At 40.3% G+C, this 14,403-nt stretch overlaps 1 protein-coding gene across 12 annotated transcripts in view; it reads left to right on the top strand.

The window, feature by feature from the left end:
* CAST (calpastatin) overlaps nt 1-14,403 on the top strand; it is a 108,401-nt gene that overhangs the window by 26,367 nt on the left and 67,631 nt on the right. For 7 of the 12 annotated variants that reach the window (XM_058726581.1, XM_058726572.1, XM_058726568.1 and 4 more), the window contains exon 1: nt 13,974-14,117. Coding sequence is in view for 5 of the 12 variants with exons in the window: in XM_058726623.1 (XP_058582606.1) it covers nt 7,030-7,101 (72 nt within the window). In the remaining 7 variants the exon portion in view is untranslated. Of the gene's footprint in view, nt 1-7,029; nt 7,102-13,973; nt 14,118-14,403 lie in introns of those variants that run through there. The other 5 variants (XM_058726623.1, XM_058726612.1, XM_058726602.1 and 2 more) reach the window with 1 other exon arrangement.

The raw sequence follows: 14,403 nt of genomic DNA, 5'->3' as shown, positions 1-14,403 counted from the left end.
TTTGTCATCACTGGAAGTCTTTGAGGGATGGGCATCTAAAAACCAACTTGCCCCTTTGTTCATACCCTATTTATTCATCATTCTTACTTGGATTTGTTAAGCTTCATGGATTGGTGGGTTCATCACATTTGGAAATGATTTGGTCATTATCTCTTCATATATTTTGGTTTGTCTCCATCTCTCTCCTCTTCTTTGGAGGCTGCAATTATACACATATTAGCTGCTTGAAGTTGTCCCACAGCTCACTGATCCTCTCTTCCCTAGCCTCTAGTCTTTACTCACTGTTTTGTTTTGGGTAGTTTCTATTGCTATCTGTCCATGTTCACTAATTGTTTCTTTTGTGATATCTCATCAGTTCTTAATCCCAGTATATTTTTCATTTCAGACATTGTATTTTATATGTTTAGAAGTTTGATTTGGGTGGCTTTTAAGAAAATACTTTTCATGTCTCTCCTTAACTTACTTTTAAAAAGCTTTTTATTTTGAAATAGATTCTCAGGAAGTTGTGAAGATAGTATGAGAGGTCCCCTGTACCCTTCATACAGTTTTCACATTGGTTACATCTTACGTAATTATAGTATAATATCAAAAGTAGGAAATTGACATTGGAACATGTGTATGTAAGTTCTATACCACTTTATTACATGTATGGATTTGGGTAGCCAGCACTGCAATCAAGATACTATGCTTTTTGAACATTATATTTTCCTACCCATGGAAAATAAAGTTGTATTTTTCTGCTTCTATGCATGCCGTGTAATTTTTTATCAGATACCAAATAGATGTGAATTTCATCCTGTTGGGTGCTTGTTTGTTGAGCTGTGTTCTGGGACACAGTTCAGTTACCTGGAAATAACTTAAGGTTTGCTTTTAAGCTGTTTGGCTGGCCCAGAGCAGCGTTTAGAAGAGGACTAATTTATCCTTCTGCAGACTCTGCCAATGATTCTGACTGCTGGGGACATACTCTATTCCTGGTCTGTGCGAGCTCTAGGGATCATACCTCTGCTCCTTCTGGGTGTTCTTTACCCAGACTTCAGGTTCCCACATGGCATGCACGTGCATGCAGATCTCTGGGGCTCTCTCTTGCAGCTCTCTTTCTGGTGCTCTCCCTGTGAACCTCTTGAGCCCCCTTGGTCTGTGGAGCTCCCACTTCTACCTCCTGAACCCGTAGAGACTGATGGTTTCTGCCTAGGTTCCTTTTCCACGTTCCACATTCCACGTTCCACGTTCAGGCAGCCTGGGAACTCTCCAGACAGAAAGCTGGAACAGCCCTAGGGTTCCCTCTCTTGTTTCCCATACAGGGAACATCATGCTGCCTGGTGTCCAGAGTTTGAGGACCACTGTTTCATTTAATTCTCTGGCAGTTTTTTAGTTGTTCAAAGTCAGAACACTCCTCACCTTGGAATCTAAATTTCCTTACATTTTTTAATCTAAATTTCCTTATGTACAAACTTAATAAATATGAAAGGGAGACAAACTTATACTTGAAAGGAGATGTGGCCCAACTTACAAACTGAAATTCCTTCATTTACTGGAAAGGTGTGTGTTTGTTTTGTTTTTGTTTGTTTTGTTTTTAAGAAGGAGGCTTTTTAGCATTAGCCCCTTTAAGTAGTCCTGGGCTCCTCTTAGCCAGCATTTACTGAGTAATCTTGGTATGCCTGCCTAGGGGCTAGAGGCATCACATTTATACTTCCATGTAATCCCCAGAGCTCACCCAGGCCTAGGAATACAATGTATTCCCACCAGTCAGAGTCACTGGGTAGAGCTCTCAGAAGGGTGTCATCTCTGTTTGGAAAAAAAGAAAAATTAGTCCTACTTTGAAGGCTGCTTTTGTCCAATCTAACAAAGCTTAAAAGCAAACCCGAAAAGGATCAAAGTGTTTCCAAATAACTTAATTGTGTCCATTATTAGAATCATGGCTAGACCTAAGAAAAAACCACTTTTTTTAATCCAATGGAAAAAAAAAATGGTTTTTTCTGATTGTATAAGTGATAAAAGCTGACAGAAAATTCACAGCAGCCACTGAGTTAAAACCAGGTCCAGTGGTATTGCCTTGAGGAGATCAGCCTATTCCACCGCGACTTGATCAAGAACTTTGAGTCTCTCTAGAGCAGGGATTTGCAACCTGTGGGGAACTCCTCAGACCATTCTTCATCTCCTTTGATCCTCACAATCTCTGTCTTAGATATGGGTATGGTTATTCTTTTTTTCAGATGAGAAAAATAGTGCTTAGAAATGTTCACGAATTTGTCCACAGTCTCAACGGGCATTTGGTGGAGCCAGGATTCTTGCCATACATATCAAAAGATAGAGCCTTTATTCTAGGGAACGTGGCACCTTTCTTTGTGCTCACTAAAGTCTCAGGGCAACATGAGGCTTCACTCAGGGCCTTTCCTGAGATTTTAGGAGATTGTGACATAACAGCTCTTTGCTTGGCTCTTAGAACTTCATTGTTACTTTGAAAACAGTTTTTAAGACTTGAGTTCTGATTCATTCAATAAAATTTTTTATTGGGAATTACCACAGACGTACAAAAAAAAAAGGTATATAATTCATTCTTTTCATACCTTCCTGCAGCTGCAGATAGGATTGCTCTCATCTGTGTATTCTTCACTGAACTTCTCTGCTCAAGCATGGGGTTCCTCTTTTATGGGTCTCATGGCTAGCTGGCCGACTTTTGGAGGTAGGAGAGGCTGCTTAAAGTCGGTGTGGATTCATAGTCCATGGAAACAGGGCCTCATGACTGCGTTCATGACTGCAGGAGAGATCACACACTTTTCTCTGTAAATTCCGCAGACTTGGTGTCCTGGAGTTTGAGTCTAGTGGAGGAAAATAAGGCACGGAGTATCGTACTTCTGTCCCTGTTGATCATTAGGACTGAGGGCCTGGCATGCTCGACTGCAAGGGGCCAGTGACTCAGCCAGGCCTGTGACCTGACATTAGGGATGAGGGGCAGTCTCTTCCTGCCAATTTCCTTTCTATAAAACTAAAGTTAAACAAAGAAGTGCTCATAAATATTACAAAGGGTGTGATTGGTTGGCAAGGAGAAATCTGCCTGATGGCTTTTAGTCTATGGGCTTATGGAAATGAAAAAAAATTAACTCAAAATCTGAATTACTATAGTATTGGCATCCTCATTTAATGTCTTAATCTTTTAAAGACTAGAGCATTTCTGTATGTTACGACAAGTGCAGAGTCATAGCCAAGTGAGCTTGTTTAGAGAGTTTCTGCTTTCCGTGAGTGGATGGATTCTCTTCTGTCTGAGGGTGGATCCTGCCCTATCACCAGTTAGTGAATATGCAGACCTAACCAGGTGGGAGAGGTGTTCAGGCCAGAGTGTGATTTCTAAGGACCAGTGCTGATGGTAAGGTGATGGGAAAGTGAGGGTAAAGAAGATACCTGCAAAACTAAGCACAAGGTGAGGTGAAGCCAGAGGACTTTGAGAACTTTTCAGCTGGAGATAAGGGAGGACTCAGGAGGGCTAGATGGTTACCAGAGAAGATCAGGAAGCAGGCTGAAGCTGGAAGAAACCAATGATCTCAAACATACCTGACTCTAGGGTCATCCTAAATCTCTATCACTTCAGTTTAAGTATCTTCATCCAACATCCTATTTCATCTCATACCAAATATGCCTGTGCCTGCCATTTGCTCTAACTTCTTTCAGTTTCTCCAACTTGCCAAGCCCATTCCTATCTTAGGGCCTTTGCACATGCTACTCTGTCTACCTAGAATGCCTCCTCTCCCACATCCCTTATTTCCATGATTGGGTTATTTGTAGTCAGATCTCAATCAAATGTCATTTCTTTGTGTATCCCATCTGGAACAATTCTCAGCCAGTCATTTGCTGTTACATTACCCTATTTTACTGTGTTTATAGCAGGCATCACTCACTGAAATCATTTTGTTTTTTGTTGACTTATTTAGAGTCTGATTGCTCCTACTGGAATGTAAGCACTATGAGAGCAGGAGTTTTTTTTTTTTTCTGCTTAATTGGTCATTACATCTCCACTGCTTAGAATAGGAACAGGCTCATAGCCAGGGTTCAGTAAATGCCTGTCCAATGAGTGAATGAATGAAGGGATGCATGAAGTCAGACACAATTGAACAAAGACTGCCAAGACTTATATACAGCCCAAAACATCTGTAATTAAATGTTGGTTACTAACCTGAGAATGAGGAGTCTGATCTGGTTTATGTGTACATTTCTAAGCTTTTGTATTGTGTTTTAAGAAACTGATATAAGGGCTTAATAAATATTAGATTTAGTCCTTTGTAGATTAGGTTATATAGGGTCAGAAGGTAAGGCAAGCTTTGGAGTGACAGGTCCTACCCACAGGAAAGCCAAGAGATCCTCATTTGAGTTAAAAGTTATTGAATTTAATAAATGAAAATAAAAAGTAAATCTTGAGTTCATATGAAGGGAAAACAGAAATCAGCAAATATATCAAGTTTAAATAGTTATTTTTTTTAACTTAATAGTTTTATAACTCAGCCAAAAACCAAGTTTTTTTTTTTAATTCTCTTGGGCAAATTCTCGCTGATGCATTAAAGTAGAATTCATTTACAGATGAGGCAGGGTCTGGCATGCATGGATGGGGGCTTTGACTTAGTGGATAGGAGCTGTTGCTAGGGCAGGATTAGAACATGACCTTCCTTGATTATAGTTGAGACCAAAGGCTAATAGCTGGAGTGCGGGGCAGCTATGGCCCACAGGACAGCGGCCTGATCTTTCTGGGCTTCAGTCTCCTCACTGGGAAGTGAGGAGGTTGAAATGAGTAATGGGATTAAAACCAATACCCCATTGCTGTATTCTTGTCTTTATTTCTTAGGTCTGGTACCTTACACTGAATCCATGAATACACTATGGCCATCAGAAGCTATTTGTCAATACACTTTATATTTTGAAGAGACTTGCAACCTGGATTTTGCAAGTGCAAAATCTTGCAATTGAGGCCATCCCCTCTTTTCACCATCTCCCATACCACACTCACAACACTAGCTCTTTAGCAGCCTCTTTTATTTCTGTCATTTTTATCTAAGATTCTTTTCTTCCCTTGGCCGATGGTACTGCATGTGTGCTTGGGAGAGACTATTTAGTCCGCAGGCCATGCCTGGGAGCCTGGGACTCCTGCAAATGCCTGTGAGACCCCTCAGATGCCATTTCATGAACACAAGTCCACCCTGTTGCCTCAGTGACTTTCCTGAAGTGCTTGAGTGTGGTCAGCCAGTGGATTCAGAAGCATGATACTTTGAGGACAACAAGCTAGGTTTTGACTTTTCTGCTTCCTAAGGTAATATTTAACCTGCAGGAAGAAGCGGCTTCAGCTCAAGAGTCCGTGACACGCATTTAAAAAAAAAAAGTAAGCAGTATGAATCTTGCTAAATGTTAACAAATTAAAACACATTGCTTTCAACTATGTATGTATGTATGTATTTACATATTTATTTTGAGAGAGAGGGAGAGAGAGCAGGGGAAGGGCAGAGAGAGAGGGAGAGAGAATCCCAAGCAGGCTTCATGCTGCCAGCAGAGAGCCTGATGTGGGGCTTGAACTCACCAACCATGAGACCATGACCTGAAGCAAAATCAAGAGTTGGATGTTTAACCAACTGAGCCACCCAAGCTCCCCTCAATTATATGTTTTTAAAATTTTTACCATATAGACATACAACTTTTTAATATATTATGTATCAGCATTATTGCCCTTCCTATATTCAATGCTTATAGTACATTATTCACATTTTATAGATGTTGGAGGATAATCGATTTGACATTATATAACTGGATAGTTTACAAGCTTGCCTCTTTGAAATATGGATATTTGTAAGAGATATATCAAGGCCTTGTTGAGAAAGAAGCTGTGTATTTTACCTTTCCTTTTTTCTCCCCTTCATTTAGCGTTCTTTTTCAGTTAAAATAGTATAGTTTTGTAAGAAAATACAAAAAAGCACAAAGAAGAATATTTTAAAAAATTGCTCTTAACTGCACCATCAGAAAATAACCTCATATGAACTTCAGTGATCATACTGTACATACTATGTTATAAGCTGACTTTTCTTTATATAAAATATGAATAACGTTTTCATTTAATGAAATGTTCTTCTAAACATGATTTTTAATAACTGCATGATATTTCATCCTGTAGCTGTCTATAACAGACTTCTATTGTGGGAGGCAGTACAGATAGGTAAGAGAACAGGGTCTGAAGTAGACGTCCTATTTCTGACTAGCTGTGACCATCGCTGAGTTATGTGTTCATCCCATTCCTCAGTCTCCTCACCCACAAAATGAGGATAAAAATAGGACCAGCATTATACCATTTCCTGCGAAAATTAAGTAGGTTATGACACATGGTACTTAAAACACTTAGAGCACTTACAGTAATGCTCTAAATAGATACTCTTACTGAAGTATTATTACTCTATTTTTATCTATAATTCTATTATTCTAATAGAATAATTGCCTGGCACATGGTAAGTACTCAATAAATATTCATTATTATTACCTATATTGCTTTCAGCTTTTTGATCTAATAATACTGTGAATATCTTTGAAGAAAAAAGGCTTTTGCTTTCTCTTCTTACTTCCCTAAGATAAACTTTTAGAAGTAGAATTCTGTCTTTGCGACTTATTGCTAAATCACCCTCTGTAGAGGTTGTGCTAGCATGCACTGTCTATAGTGCTGTAAGAAAGAAAGCCACCCACTCCACAGCGAGTGATGTTGTTTCCAGAAGCGCTTCATGGTGGAAATGGCAACTTCCCATGAGGATCTTTGTAGTTCTCCAGAATCATTGACTATTGAATAATTGAGATTTATTCAGCTTCCTCTTCCTTTTCAGTGTTTATATAGTCTTCAGACAAAGATGAACAATTTAAAAACATTAAACATGTTTAATTTTTGTGTGCTTAGTATATTAGTCTGAAGTTTGCTTAAGAAGATATTTGTATTGATATGAAAATTTAACTTGTCTACATTGTTAGGATGGTTTACCCCAGTGAAACTAAAATATATACTTTCTTATTTTTAAGAAAAAAGCAACAAGCCTTGGGAGCAGTCAGCCTTCCAGGACCCATGCTGGTGGAACAGCCCGGGCCACCAAGGTCAGTCATTTCCTGAGCATGAAAAGACTCCTGCTCTACAACAGGTCTATCATTAGTGGGTGGAGTCTGTAGAGAAGGCAAATAGTACTTGTATATCATGGTAAGTTTTGAACAAAGTATCGTTTCTATGCTGGGGGTGGGGAGGAGAATGTAATTTCTTAATAATGGTTTGAACAATTTAAAACCTAGTAAAATCATTGATTCTACAATTTTTCTTGGCATATAATAAGTGTTCAGTAAATATTCTTATCATAATATCTATAGATAATATTGGACTTTTACACATAATGTAAGTATAAATATAGCACTTCCACTTCTTCAGAAAATAATTCAGATTCTCTTGATGAGCATTAGCCACACTAGGCTCTCTGCTAAATGCTCTGTGTAAATACCTCATGTATTCTTTTATTAATGTTGTAATTATTATTCCTTTATATCTGAGGGAGTCAGGGCCCAGAGAGGTTAAGCATCCTTGATAAGATTGCAAAGCCATTAGGATAGAACAAGGGTTCAAACCCAGGTTTCCTGTTCAGACAAGGTCCTCGACACCGCTGGACATCAGAAGCTCTAATGGAGCATTCTTTGGTAATATAGCACTTGAGAGCTTTGCAACTTATAAAAATCACTGAAACAACACATTTAAAGGCAAAAAACTACAATTTTAATTAGTAGTTTTCAACATTTAAATAGTTTGTTCAGCCCATTTCAACTTGTGATCTTCCAGTATGTCTGAGATCATCAAAAACATTATTTCAGGGCTATCTATACAACTACTTATTTTTTAAAAAAATTATTTTGAATGTTTATTTTTGAGAGACAGAGGGGGGACACAGAATCAGAAGCAGGCTCCAGGCTCTGAACTGTCAGCACAGAGCCCGATGGCAGGGCTTGAACCCACAAACTGCGAGATCATGACCTAGGCCGAAGTTGGACGCTAAACCAACTGAGCCACCCAGCCGCCACTATTTATTTATTTTTAAATGTTTATATATTTATTTTGAGAGGGAGGGGCAGTGGGAGAGGGAGAGGGAGAAACCCAAGCAGGCTTCATGCTCAGGATGGAGCCTGACACAGGGCTCCATCCCACGACCATGGGATCATGACCTGAAGCCTAAATCAAGAGTCAGATACTCAACCTCCTGAGCCACCCAGGTGCCCCTACACAACTATTTTAAATAAGCATTTTTCCTTTAAAACTAGTCTCTTTTCTATGGAGGTCTGAATACTTTCTCATATAGGTTACTTGGCTCGGTTAAGAGTTAATGTTTTAAATGCTTTTTGGAGCCCCAGCTGCTCTCCAGGCCCTTAAAAGGTGCCCAAAACAAAATCCAGCTGAGATATGAGAAGAAGCTGGCCACAGAGTTGAACAGATTCAGGAGCACAGTCTCAGTGCTAACTATGGGTAAGAGGACTTCTGCACAGCAAAACAAACCCAAGTTGCCTCTTTGCCACTTACTCTTAGCAAGTTTACCTATCTCCAGTGAGCTTCAGTTTCTTCATGTATAAAATGGGGATAGGACTTCTTTGGACAGATCTGCCAAGAGGCTTCAATGTAATAAAATATTTAAAACACATAGCCCTCAGCCTGGCATTTCGTAGGTGCTGGGGAAAATGTATGTCAGCTGTGACTACTCCTGTTAGCCTCACACTCTTGTTTGAATGTCTAAAACTAAAAAAGATGTGCCACTGACACCTGGAAAGCTTGGTACGTGAAGCGTCTGACTCTCGATTTTGGCTCAAGTCATGGTCTCACCTTCGGTGAAATCAACCACCTTGTTTGGCTGCGAGTTGTGAGTGTGCAGATTGTCCCTCTCTCTCTGTTTGGGATTCTCTCTCCCTCGGTCTCTGCCCCTCCCCTGCTTGCTCTCACTCTCTCTCTCAAAATAAATAAACACTTAAATATATATATATATATCTATATATACATATATATACATATATATATATATATATATGTATATATAGATATATATAGATATATATATATATATAAAGATTTGCCATATATGTCCTGTCTTTTATAGAATTGCAACCTTTATTTAACTTCTGCTTAAGTTATGCCTCCACACATGAGAAGCCTCAGTAGAAAACCCCACCCCTATGAGATTTGGTGGATGAAGTGGAGATGGTTTCTAAAATTTGGGATTATCTAAACTCTTGGTGGGGAGGTGTTTAGTAGATTGTGGAAATTCACACCTAGTCACTCATTCAGAATTCTGTAAAGAATTTTGGCATCTGCCCCAAACCCTGCTGTGTCTCAGAAAGTTGAGGGAGGGAGTGTAGCTGGGAGGTGGAGGCATTTTAGCCACATATTTAGTGTTTATTTAATGTCAAACTTGACATTCTTTCCTTAGCTTCTAAGACATTGTCCTCTTTGTCCTCTCTCCTGTTGCACTTTCCTGACTTGCTTTGCTTCAGCAGTTTCCTGAATATTAGTTTCCCCAGAGTTTTATTCTTCACTCCTTTCTTTCTCATATCTTTAACATTTATAGATTATTGGAAAATTATATATATATATATATACATATGTATATATATATACACATATACATACATATATATGTATATATATATTTTCATATATATATATATGAAAATATATATATTTTGCTTTGATGCCCAATTGAAAGGGCTTTAACTCAGCTGCATCATCACTTTTTAAAAAAAAGTTCATTCCCATGTATCATTTAGAAAAGCTGGCATAATAGCATTTGTGATCACTTGAAGCCTTTTATTATAAATTAATTATAATAACACACACAGGCAACATAGTATTACCCTGACAGATGAGATGACAAAATAGTAGATATAATTGGCAGGGAGAATTAGTTTTGGTTTTCTTGATTCTTGATATACTGAACTTGAAAGTTAAAATAAGTGATAATTTCACCATTATAAAGAAAACTTTATAGCCCATCTTAAAAGTTAAATATTTAATCTGAAACTCATCATAAGCTGTGTGATCTAGAATGGATACCATGTATTGCAGAACTATTTGACGAGGGTTCTTACAAAATGAGTAATTATGTACACAAATAGTATCACTGCCATGCAGTTCTGGGCTTGGAAGATCCAAAGCACTTAAATGACATAGACCTTTCTAACTCCAAATAATATTGTAAGAAGTTTAGCACTTAAAATTCGATTTTTGGTAAATTAATAATGAGGACTAATGAAGTTGCAGAAATTATTTATGCTCTTAGTAACGCCAGTATGAAAATAGTTGTGATTTGTTATCAGTCATGCAACTATTGCTGGACGAGTTCTCAGGCAGCATGGATAGTAACCATGTCCTTGTTCAGGTGAAGAAACTTGCTTTAGGAATGTGTCTGCAGTAGGATCACCTGGGTGGCTCAGTCGGTTAAGTGTCTGACTTCCACTCAGGTCATGATCTCGTGGTTCATGAGTCTGAGCCCCGATCCAGCTCTGTGCTGACAGCTCAGAGCCTGGAGCCTGCTTTGGATTCTGTGTGTGTGTCTCTCTCCTCTCTCTGCCCCTCCCCTGCTCATACTCTGTCTCTCTCTCAAAAATAAATAAACATTAAAAAAAAAAAAAAAGGAATGTGTCTGTAGTAGACTACAGCTATTAAGAAGATATATTGGCTGAGGTTATTAGTTCCAACTGGACTCCACTCTATTTCAAACCAAAAAGGGATTTCTTAAGGATTGGCGGGTAGCTCGTAGAGATCCCAAGGACTCCAGCAGAAGGAATCTAAATCTTCACAGCCAAGAACCATGCCCAGGCTCATCTTGGGTGCTTCTTGTGCTACCACCACAGCTCAGCACCTATTGCATTTAGGACCAGATGCCAGAAACTCTGCCAGTGCCAATCTTGAAGACTAATAGGCCTTGTCATACACAGATTTCTTGGTAGGCAGTGGTCTCTTCACATTGTTCACTTCCAGCCTCATTCTTTTATGGCATATGTGATTGACCAGCGTAAGTCATGTGCCTCAACTCTGCTACAAGGGACCCTGGGGATGTGAGTGCTCTGGATTCTGGTTTGGGAAGGTGCATATTGAGTAGGTAGGTGGGAAATTTATAAATACGTAGTGAGGGTTTTCAAAGGTGTGGCCAGCTGCCAACTGACAAACATCTACTACAGAAAGGAAAACAGGAGAACTGAACCATGATATGTTGTTCAGCTATATTAGAGGGGAGAAAAAAAAAAAAAAACATAAAAGGGGCTCCTGGGTGGCTCAGTCAGTTCAGCACCCGACTCTTGTTTTTGGCTCACATCACAATCCCAGGGTTGTGGGATCGAGCCCTGCATCTGGCTCTACAACTGTGCATGGAGCCTGCTTGGGATATTCTCTCTCTCTGCCCCTCTCCCCTGCTCTCTGTCTCTCTCTCTCTCTAAAACAGTCAAATGACGATACAAACAACATTTACTCCAGCTACAGGATAGATTTGTGAAGGAATAAACACCCATCAAAGAATTCTTTTGTGATTTTGCTTCTGGTTTTGCCATAAATAGCTGTGTTGGCATTAAATAGCCCTCTTCTCAGCTGCTAATTTTCTCATCCATAAGATTAGTGAGAGACTGGAAAAACTATGTGTATTCTGGCATTCAGTGTCAGCCTCACCCCACAGTACCCTTGGACCATATGTAGTTTGGGAGATGACTCTCTGTGTTAATAAGTAGGCAAACATGTTTATTTTAATAGTTATGCATGTATTTTAATGTGCTACAAGATAAACTAGCACTTCAAACTCATGATCCCAAGGATAGTTTTGATTAAGACAGGCTAAAGGTTAAAAAAGTAAATCTATTTTTTTTAATATTAAGTAAATATAATATAGCCAATTACAAATATTATAGGCAATGCACAAGTAACCATTTGGAAAACAAGATTCAGAGGAGTAATTGTCATATTGTAATATTCATATTGAATCAGTGGGTTTTTTATTGAAATGAGATTCTGATTCAAGAAGTCTGCAGTGAGGCTGAAATTCTGTTTTTCTAACAAGCTCCTAGTTGCTGCTGCTGCTGGTCTGGCAACCACACTTTGAGTAGTGAGGACGCTGAATTGTTCTGATTGTGGGCAGTTTAGACTGCCTGTACCTTAGATTACATAAACATTGCTTGGAGAATCTGGTTTAAATACAGATTCTCAGGTTCCCAGTCAAGAATTCTGATTCAAAGGGGTAGGGGGAGGCCCAGGATTTTATTTAGTTAATACTTACCCCCAGATGTTTCAGATGCAAAGGATCTGAGGACCACACTGGGAGAAAGGATGAATCTCAGGGACTGGGGCAGCCAAAGCACATCAGGAAATAATGTCCCTCTTCATTTCTAAGAAAAGGAGCCTCTTTCTGTATGTACTGTAGTATAAGACTCTCTGAAAAATTTATCTCATAACATGTAATAACTTATCTGCATTCTTCAGTCGTACAAGATCCCTCACCTCTGTTGAGGGAGATGTGCTAACCCTGGGGCTATGTTACCCAGGATGCATCCCTTTTGGGGTGTGGCCGAAATAAGTCATCCTGTGCTGTTTTTGTCATAGGAGGAAATGAATGTTAGTGAAACCTAGATGAGCTGAGGTTTTGTTTAAAAATTTTTTAAAGGAAAGAAATTACTAATAATAAAAAAAGGAATTTTTAAGCTGTATTTTCATTGGGAATAATTTTAAGAACAGGGTCTTCTGTTGAGGGAATTATAAAATATTAGAGTTGGGGGCACCTTGGGTGGCTCATTCGGTTAAGTGACTGACTCTTGATTTTGGCTCAGGTCATGATCTCACGGTTTGTGAGTCTTAGCCCCATGTCAGTTTTAGTGATGACAGTGCAGAGCCTGCCTGCTCAGGATTCTCTCTCTCCCTCCCTCTCTGCTCCTCCCCCACTTGTTCTCTCTCTATCTCTCAAAATAAATAAATAAAAAAAAAATAGAGTTGGAAGGGTGCTTACTTCACCAGCTTTAGTTAACAGAAGTAAGTGAAAAATGAAAATCAATAAGGTGGCTGTGAGGGACACCTTGCAGAGGAAGTCAGGAACCTCACCTGCTCTGGCTTCTTGGTGTGGGTATAAAGCTGTGCAGATGACCTCTCTGCCTTTTTCATGCCAGCTGGCAGTCCCTCTGCCTTGGCTGGATGCACCGTTGAGTCACTGCTCAGCTGTCAGTATCTAGGCCTGAGGTTTCTGTTCTCCAACCACTGACCACGCTCTCCTCCTCCAGTCACACTCCAAGTTCAGTGTCCAGAGTCTTTATTGTGACTGATTTGTGACTTTGAGAAAAGTTGGCTTTCCGTATTTCTTTTAAAATTTCATAACTCTTCTATTAACACCATCATTCGTTCTGTATTTATTACTTGCCATTCTTTTATAATAAAGAGCATTTCCTTTCCATTCATTCATTCATTCATTCCATTCATAGTAATACGGACCCATGACTTATTTTATTCATTGGCTTAAAATCCATTTTTCTTATTACTTATTTTGATATTTTTAAGTATAATAATGGACGATAATTTAGTAGAATTCTGATTCTGTTACACTGCTTTTTAAAATATCCATTATACTATTTGAAATGTATTACGAATCCCTGGTGATGGTCATCATTAATTTGCTTTCTAGTTTAAAAAGAGATATTTGGAGCGTGTATTTGCGAGAGCACCTCACTTCGCTTGCTCGCTTATTTTGGTGGAGTCACAGGGTGACGCTTGGGAGCGGTAGATCTCTGCCATCAGCAGGAACTGTGCACCCCGCGCGTGGCCTGCATCACCCTCGGCGTTATTAACGCAGCCGGCTTCCCGGATGCCTACACAAAACGGGTGGGCGGGGCGGGAGCCTTCCTCCGCTGAGCTGCCCGGAGCTCCGGGGCGGTGCCACCGGGGGAGGTGGGCGGGGAGCAGCGTGCGTCGCGTCCCGGGCCCGCCCCGCCTCGCCCCGCCCCACCCCGTGCCTGCCTGTGGGCCGAGGCTCACAGCAGAAACCGCGGGGGCCGAGCCCAGCCTGGAATGCAAACGTCCTGAAAACCCAGCTGAAGTCTCTGGGCCCGGGGGGGTCGGACGCAGAGTGAGTACTGATTTCGGCCGCTGGCCTCCAAGGCCGCGCGTCTGCTTCCCAGGCGAGCGCCCGGCCCTGCGCGACCCCACACTCGCACCCTGCCGCTGGCTCCCCTGGTTTGGACCCGCGCTCTTACCGTCTTTTGACCCTAAAGATGCGTTTCTTTCCACATGGGCTCTAAGTTAAATTGTGTTATTTGGCCACCCCTCCCTCCCTGTAGGTAACACCGTTGCTGTCTCTTCAGCCGGGAATGTGTCTGGTGACCGGACGCGCGGTTGGGTTACAAAACCAGGGA

The sequence above is a fragment of the Neofelis nebulosa genome, chromosome 1 (assembly GCF_028018385.1).
Source record: "Neofelis nebulosa isolate mNeoNeb1 chromosome 1, mNeoNeb1.pri, whole genome shotgun sequence".
Taxonomy (NCBI): domain Eukaryota; kingdom Metazoa; phylum Chordata; class Mammalia; order Carnivora; family Felidae; genus Neofelis; species Neofelis nebulosa.
The sequence above is the reverse complement of the archived record's forward strand: the minus strand, read 5'-3'. Positions and strand labels throughout refer to the sequence as shown.